The sequence below is a fragment of the Olea europaea genome, chromosome 14, assembly GCF_002742605.1.
Source record: "Olea europaea var. sylvestris chromosome 14, O_europaea_v1, whole genome shotgun sequence".
NCBI lineage: Eukaryota > Viridiplantae > Streptophyta > Magnoliopsida > Lamiales > Oleaceae > Olea > Olea europaea.
In genome coordinates, this window is record NC_036250.1 from 2113607 (window position 1) to 2121509 (window position 7903).

Below are 7903 nucleotides of genomic sequence, written 5' to 3' on the forward strand. Positions count from 1 at the left end.
TTACTCTTTTCATATTGTGAATTTCTTATATTTGGGTTTTTATACCTATTCTGGAGTACAATTGAGAGTTCTAGAAAAACCATTCGTGATTGCTGCATAAGTGGTTTACGATCGTTGTATTCTGGGAGTGATTGTCCACGGAGGTCACAGCAATTATTGACGGGCAATTTCACTTTAGGACATCGTGTTGTCACGAGACTCGATCGGACGATAAGTTTTATATTTCTGCATTATATTGTTCTGATCACTGCTGCAACTAATTATTTTTCTAACAATATACATATATTATTCTCAAGAAGTTATTACGAAATAAAATTGTAAAAAGAAAACTCAAAAATAAGGATAAGCGTGTTGGATACAATTAGGCCATCTCTGGTCACCATTCATGGCTGGACACTATCACATAATGCTCGTTTATATGGTGTAAACTTTGTTATATACACAATACAATTGTGTAATCATATAAACAAAAGTCATGCAAATTATGCATATAAAAGTGACGAAAGATTAGGTTGTTTACCAGATAGACCTAATAATCTCTCTCTCAGAAACCACCGTATTATCCTCAGACCAACCTAAAATCTTGCAGAAGTTTCTCTCTACACACGCAACATCTATATATATATATATATACACGCACACACACACACATATAAGACACAGAAACCTTAAACTGTCTTCTGGTGGCTTAAAAAGGTTTGATGATATAAAAGACAACCTAAGAAGTTGAAGTCATTGTTTTGTTTCTTTGTGTGGCTTTGGAAGAAAGAAACTCAGTTTTATACATTCAAGTATTTTTATACGATTGAGCGATTGGTGAAGAATTCAAGATGTGGGCCAGATTTAAAACCTCAAAGATCAAAAAAGGTTTGTTTTCAAAAACATCTTTCATTTTATAATTATTGGGTATGAAATTGCCTGTATTGACTAAGGATGTAGAAAATTGAAATTCTGAAAGTGGTTTGACAAAATTGAAAATAATTGTGTAATTAGAAATTAAGTAGCTCATAAATTAGCTGTTTTTGATTTTCTTCTTCTGCAAAATAAGAGAAATAAGCAAATTAACCCTTAAGCCTTGTATGATTTATTTTTTATTTTTTATTTTTCAATTTCTCAATGATTTCAATTTGGAACTTATTTTTGTTTTGTACCATACTAAATTTTGATTTCAGACAAGAAACAAGGATTGAAAGAATATCACAAAAGTCTCAATGTCAATGAAGAGTATCTTGGTGCATTTAGAACAAAATCCTATGGGGATTTCTTCATGAAAGCTCAATTACTAATAAATGAACCCTCATTACGAGCTAATCACTGCCATAATGGTTTCTTAGAAATTCTTGACCCTGGCCATGAAACTATAGCACAAGTTCTTGAATCAGCAATCCTTTCGAGAAAGTCGAATCTCAAATCCCTTCTCTTCAATTACTTCGATATGAGTGCCGAAGCCTCGAAATTCTGCAGCCAACTTCTCAAAAGCATAAATCAAGTTCAAGCTGACTACAAATCTATTTATCAAATTATTGACACCATTGATGATTATTCTTCGGAGAAATTTCACTTAGTCGTGTCTAAACTCTGTTCATGCATCCTTAATCTCAAAAAACAAGATTTCAAGCGCATCCACGAAAAGTACACATCAATTCTTCAGCAACTTAAGTCAAGGCGAAAAATGGTGACAAGGAAGATTAAATTGATAAAATGGTTCAACAAGGCATTCGGGGTATGTGTGACATTAGCCTGTGGAGTGGTTGCTGTAGCTGTCATGGTTCTAGCGGCGCATACTCTAACCGCGTTACTTATGGGGCCTGTGATATTCAGCTTACCCATGAAGCCATTAAAGAAAAAACTTCTTGATATCCAATTCTTCAAGTATGGATTCCTAAGGAAAAGTGGAGAACAACTTGATGCGGCTGCCAAGGGTACTTATATTTTGAACATAGAATTTGACACTATGAGTCGACTCATGGTTCGAATTCAAGACGAGATTGAACATAACAAAGCAATGATTCAGTTCTGTTTGGATAGGAGGGAAGATAAGTTTTCTTTCCAAGTATTGAAGGACCTTAAAAAGGGTGAATTTGAGTTCAAGAAACAAGTGCAAGAGCTTGAAGAGCATGTGTATTTATGTCTTGTCACAATTAATCGAGCTAGAGCTTTGGTGATTAAGGAAATTGCAAAATCTTGTATAAAAAATTCAATGCACTAGGCATTTTTTATGCATTGTATAGTCTGTAAATACAATTTCTTATGTAAATTAACTACATGGTTGTTAGTTATTTGAAGTGAAAAATAATTTTTTATTTTGGAGAATATGTGATTGAAAAATGAGTTAGAGAAAAAATGATATCTAAATAAGCTGTGCCAAGCAAACACTAAGAGTGTGTTTGATTCGCATAAAAATTATCACCAAGAAAAGAAAATGTTTTCCTTCTTTTGTGGAAAATAAAAATCAGCTCCACCCAAGGAAAATATTTTCCTTAAAAACAAGAAAAATTAGACATATTTTAAAATTTTGGAAAATGTTTTTCATGGAAAAAAATTAGCAATCAAACACCTCAAATAGAAATTTGGGTGGAAAATTGATATTTTTCATGAAAAATAAATGTAATCAAACGCACCCTAAGTATAATTTGAATAAGAAATTATTTGACCCATTAAAAACTTAAATTTTCAGATAAATTAGTTCGTCATTCTACTGAATTCAAGTCTTGTAATAATCTACAAATTATAAAAATTAAATTGAGCCTTCTCGCAAATGACGTGATTCGAGACATTGTTGCATAATTCAAATATATATATATATTCTTTTTCTTGTTTTAAATATGGACACTGAGTATTTTATTTAGTCGTTGAAAGCTGGGAAAGTCGTATAAAAAATCTTTGTAATGGCTTATAATCGTATGATTGATTGATTGATTCAATAAATTCACCAAACAAATGTTTTCTGTTTTGAATATTCTTTGATTGCGATGCGGACGAACGTCATTACCTCTACGAATTACCAACCTGTCAAAATCGAATCTCAAGCCAGCCCGGATCTTGCATGTGCCAACTAGATAACATTTCAAGTCATTTATTTTTTCTTTAAATGCCATGAAATCATTCTTCATACAAAATAGCCACTACTTTTGTGCGACAGTCAGATAAAGGTTTGCTTTTCAATTTCACACTTAAAATCTCAAAAAAGAAGGTTTATTTATTTATTTATTTTCAGTTCTGAAGTTAAAATTGGCCGTGTATCCAGTTCTGAGGTGTATAATTGTGGTAGTTGGGAATATTTTAGTATGTTATTTCCCAAGAGAGAATTTTGCACGTCTGTGTTTAGCTTAATGGACTTTTCTTGAATTTTCATTGCAAAAGCTCTCAATTCTTTATTCGTTTTAGCCACCCTTTACAAATTGAATCTTGAATATTTTGGTAATATATTTGCGCCAACACATATTTCCTGTACCTATATGAATAATGTTGACCCCAAAAAGCGTTGTCAACAGATGTCGGTTCCACCCGCGTACACGTGGACTAATGTTCAACACGTTAAGACACGTGGACGGTCTAAAATGAGCGGTTCATAGGGCGTGGGAGTAGCCCAACGACGTGGGACGATGACGTTCTGAATCCGACCAGTTGTTCGTGATCCGATTGTACAATAATTACCAACCGGTGTTGGTCGATGTATATGTAAATGTGTATAAACTTGATTTGTATATTGCAAGTAAATGAGAGAGTTGAGTAAAGTGTATTTCTTTGTATTGATTCTTGCATTAGCCTTTTGATGTTACACAAGGGAAGTATTTATAGTGATACATGTGAAATGGGAGCCCTTAGATGAGGTGGCACGTGGTCTCATTTCTTTGATTCAAATATCTTATCCTAGGTATGAGGCTTGACTTGCTAGCTTGCTGCGCATTTATTGCTTGTGCAGAGCCTCCATACTAGTGACAAGACTCGACCTTTATGCTTATGACAAACGTTCCATCAATCATTCGAATAAGATCTTTGTGTAGGCGATATCTTGGGAGAAGTGACCATGGAGGATGCTCCCTTGTGGTTCAAAGGCTCCTGCATCGGCTTCGGGGTTTCGGCCATTTCATACAATACTTCCACTTGAGGGCTTCAGCTATCTTCAACCAGTTTCAGCATCATGGCATCGGGTCATAGGCCTCGGCACGTGGACCTCGGGTACATTCACAGGCCTCGGTAAAAGGGAGCCTCGGCTAGTGGACTTCGGCTTGAAGGGCTTCGGCCATAGTCCACCTCGGCGCTCTACGCCATCTCGACTGGAGGGCCACGTGGTTCGCCCTGAGTGGGCCATTGGCCCAGGTATGTTGGCCAAGTATGACAACACGCAACAATAGTTCCCTAAGTCCAAGTATAGATATTTATATCATGGTTGGAGTTAGAGATGTGCTGCTGTAGGTGAATGGTGAAGAAACCGAGGCTGTGTTGAAGGTGAGGCTGAGGTGGTTGGAAAATCGAACCTAGGAGGCTTGTTGGCTGAATGTTGAAATTGAAGCCGAGGTGGTTGAGAAACCGAACTTGCGAGGTGGTTGAGAAATCGAACCTGCAAGGTGGTTGAGAAACCGAACCTGCGAAGCTTGTTGTTTGAATGTTGAAGTTGAAGCCGAGGTGGTTGAGAAATCGAACTTGCGAGGTGGTTGAGAAACCGAACCTGCGAGGCTTGTTGGCTTCATCAACCGAGGCTCAATGGTAATGATTGTGCATCGATAGCTGTGCCAATGATTTGATGTTTTGTGCTTGTTTTCGAGAAAAAGTGGCTGGTCCGTACGACTTCCAAGGCACCTGCTACCGTCGAATTAAAAATACAATTATGAGGACAGCTGGAGGTTTTAGAAGCAGACGCGTTGGATGGGGTGCATGGGAGGCACCTTTGAATCTGAGGCGTAGGTTAGAAAAATCGTTCGAATTCAACGCCTCGAATTTGATCTACAATGGAGGGTTCAGATTGACTGAGTTTCGATCTAACGGTTGGGGTTTGTCCTGGACCTCTATAAAGGGTAAGAAAATCCCATTTTTTAGGACTTTTGAAACTTTTCAATTCGATTCTCTCTCAAATTCATGAACTTTCCGGCGTCAAGGCTGCCTATTTTTGATTTTTCGGCTTATCTCCGTTCGTAGCGTTCTTCTCTTAGGTATCATTCGCAGAAAAACCTTATTTTCGTTGTGTTTATTCTGTGAAATGGAGTCCACCTCGGGTAGGGAGTTAGTAACGGTTGCGTCATTAGATTACGAGGTCAGTCAGGGGGGCATGTCGAGGCTGATAATTATGCCATGACTGAAGACCCAGTAGATTATATTGAAGAGTGGGGGGTGTCTAGGGTGCCCTCAAGTATGACGTGGAAGAGGTTAAGGGAGATTAGGGAGAGATACAGTGTCCCCCACACCATAGATATGCTAGTCCCCGAGCCAAATGAACGGGCCTGCTATCCGAGGTCCGGATGTGTGGCGATCAGTGAATACTTGTTTAAGGCAGGTATGTGTCTTCCTCTGCACCCCTTCTTTAGGGCGGTGTTGAGGAATTTTATGTTGTCGCCGACCCAGGTTCTGCCAAATGGGTAGAGCCAGTTGGTCGGCTCATACTTCCTGTGGAAGGAGGTGTCACTTGGGGAGGACATGTCTCTCCATGTATTTATGACTCTTTTTCAGCCTCGGATCATTGGGAAGGAGTCTAGGGGGTGGTATTATCTTACACATTGGGGGCTCACGCACCCTTTGTGGTGGGGCTGCCTTCCTCCATTAAGGGGTGGAAAGAGTCCTGGTTCTGGGTGCAGAGGAAATGGCAGGCAGTGGAGGGGGACAAGGCCCTTTCTTGCACAATGCCGACCCAGTACTACGAAACTCGTGAGTCTCCCAGCCCCTGCTTGTAATTCTGAATTGAACACTAAGAAATTTTCTAACTGTTGGGGGTTCCATTGCAGATTGTAGTACGAGGTTCGAGCTCAGCAGGGAAGAGTTCGAGGTGATAGAGGACATCTACAAGAGGCCTCTGAAGCTCCGCCACTTTGACCATCTGATTGATCGGAGTCGCTACTTTCTGGATTTTGGGCTAATGGCTTCTAGAGGTACGAGGCTCCCATAGTTGTAAATTTCCTTGTGTTTTTGATTGGACATTGATGTGCTGACCTGACGCTCTTATGCAGATAAATTCAAGAGGAGGGAGTACCCAGCTCCAGACATGGCTACAATTATAAAAGCCACCACCACCGCCAAGGCTAGGGCCTTGAAGCCGGGGTCTAGCGGGGCCAAGGAGGTCCGAGGCAAGGTGGAACGCCTTTCTAAGGATAGTACTCCAAAGGCTTCCAAAGAGGGAGCTTCCCAGAGGCAGGAGAGGCCAAAAGAGCCTCGGGGGAAAGAGAAAGTCCTAGAGGAGGCGAAGAGGAGGAAGCTGGTGCACGTTACAAGCTCGTCCGGGAAATTTGGGACGTCAGTGTCCCACGATGCCAAATCGACAGGCGAGCCCAAACTGCTCGCATCTGCCTCCAAAGCCATCAAGTTAGAAATGGTCAGAGAGGTTGAGGCTGAGGAGGCCAGGGAGGAGGCTGCGAGGAGGGCTACTGAGGTGTCAAGGAGGAGGCAGCTAAACAAAAGCCTATTCGGGAAAAGGGGAAGTCTCCAAGCTTCCTAGCTGGAAGGGAGGAGACCTTGGCCCCAGCCTTGGTGGAGGCTCTTCCCCAGGAGGTCCGAAGCGTCACGAAGAACTTTTACTGATTCTGGATGGACAGTTGGCAGCTGCATGCCTCCTTCTGCGATGCTACCGACCTGACGAGGGCGTTGGTGAGCCAAAAGCGTCAGAACTTTTGGCCTCGCTCTTGAATGCAGGGAGGCCCTGAGTGATTTTCAGACAAGGACCAGGTCTTTGGAGGAGAAGATGGCCTCCCTTGCAGAGGAGTTGAAGGCGACTAGGGCCGAGGTGGAAGAAGCCAGGGCCTAAAAACTTGAAGAAATGGCCAAGCTGGAGTCTGCCTTGGCCTAGATTGAGGCCTTGAAGAAGGAGGTCCACGATTCACAGTGCGAGGTGGCCTCCCTTACAAAGAAGGTGGAGGTCTCCAATGAGCATCAGAAGGTGATCGCCGAGGCCCTAGAGAAGGCTAATCTCTCTTTGACGGGTGCCCAAGAAGCTTACCATTTCATGGAAACCCAAGTCAAGTGGTATGTGGATGATGCATCCCATGCCAGAGAGGAGGCCCAACAGGCGAGGAAAGAGGCGGTGCAGGAGTATATTGCCAACTTCCACAACACAGACGAATATAAGAGCTTCAGTGCATAGTGGAGAAACTTTGCCTATGCTGAGGTGATGGAGCGGGCAGAGGAACTGTATCCCAATTTGGATCTGACTCAGCTTAGGTCTGAATTCGTGGATGAGGTACCTCAGACCCCTGCTGAGGACGTACAGGGTAATGCAGCGGCTAAGGTAGGGGAACCAAATGCTGATGCTCAAGCTGTCGAAGCCCCTAGTACAGAAGCACCTCCCCCATCTACCCAAGCTTAGATTAGTTTTCTTTTCAGTCTTTTTTGAATGTAATGGCCTGAGGCCCACTTTTGCAATCCAGTTTGAAAATCAATATAATGTCTATTTCATTCATTGTTGTTTCTTTTTATCAAAGTTTACGCGCTTCGTTTAAGCAAATGAACTTAAGGGTTGACAGAAGTACCAACTAAATGACTCTAACTTGGTACCTTAACTTCAATTACTTTAAACAACTGGATTGAACGACTGTACGAACCTCGGACTTAAGCAAATGAACTTTACTTAAGCATAATAACTATATGAGCCTCGGATTTAAGCGAATGAACAGCTGAACATAATGAGCCTCGTAATCGAGCGAATAAAAGTTGCTCGTGAGGTGGCTTCTTCCCTTGGCGTTTTGTCTGGCTAACAGGA

At 41.4% G+C, this 7903-nt stretch overlaps 1 protein-coding gene across 1 annotated transcript; it reads left to right on the forward strand.

Annotated features, from left to right (window-relative positions):
* The first annotated feature begins 564 nt into the window (after positions 1 to 564).
* Positions 565 to 2228, forward strand: LOC111409603 (UPF0496 protein At1g20180-like). The gene is made up of 2 exons (XM_023039630.1): positions 565 to 867; positions 1173 to 2228. The coding sequence occupies exons 1-2, from the start codon at positions 831 to 833 to the stop codon at positions 2207 to 2209; spliced, it is 1074 nt and encodes a 357-aa protein (XP_022895398.1). The 5' UTR covers positions 565 to 830; the 3' UTR covers positions 2210 to 2228.
* The last annotated feature ends 5675 nt before the right edge of the window (positions 2229 to 7903 follow it).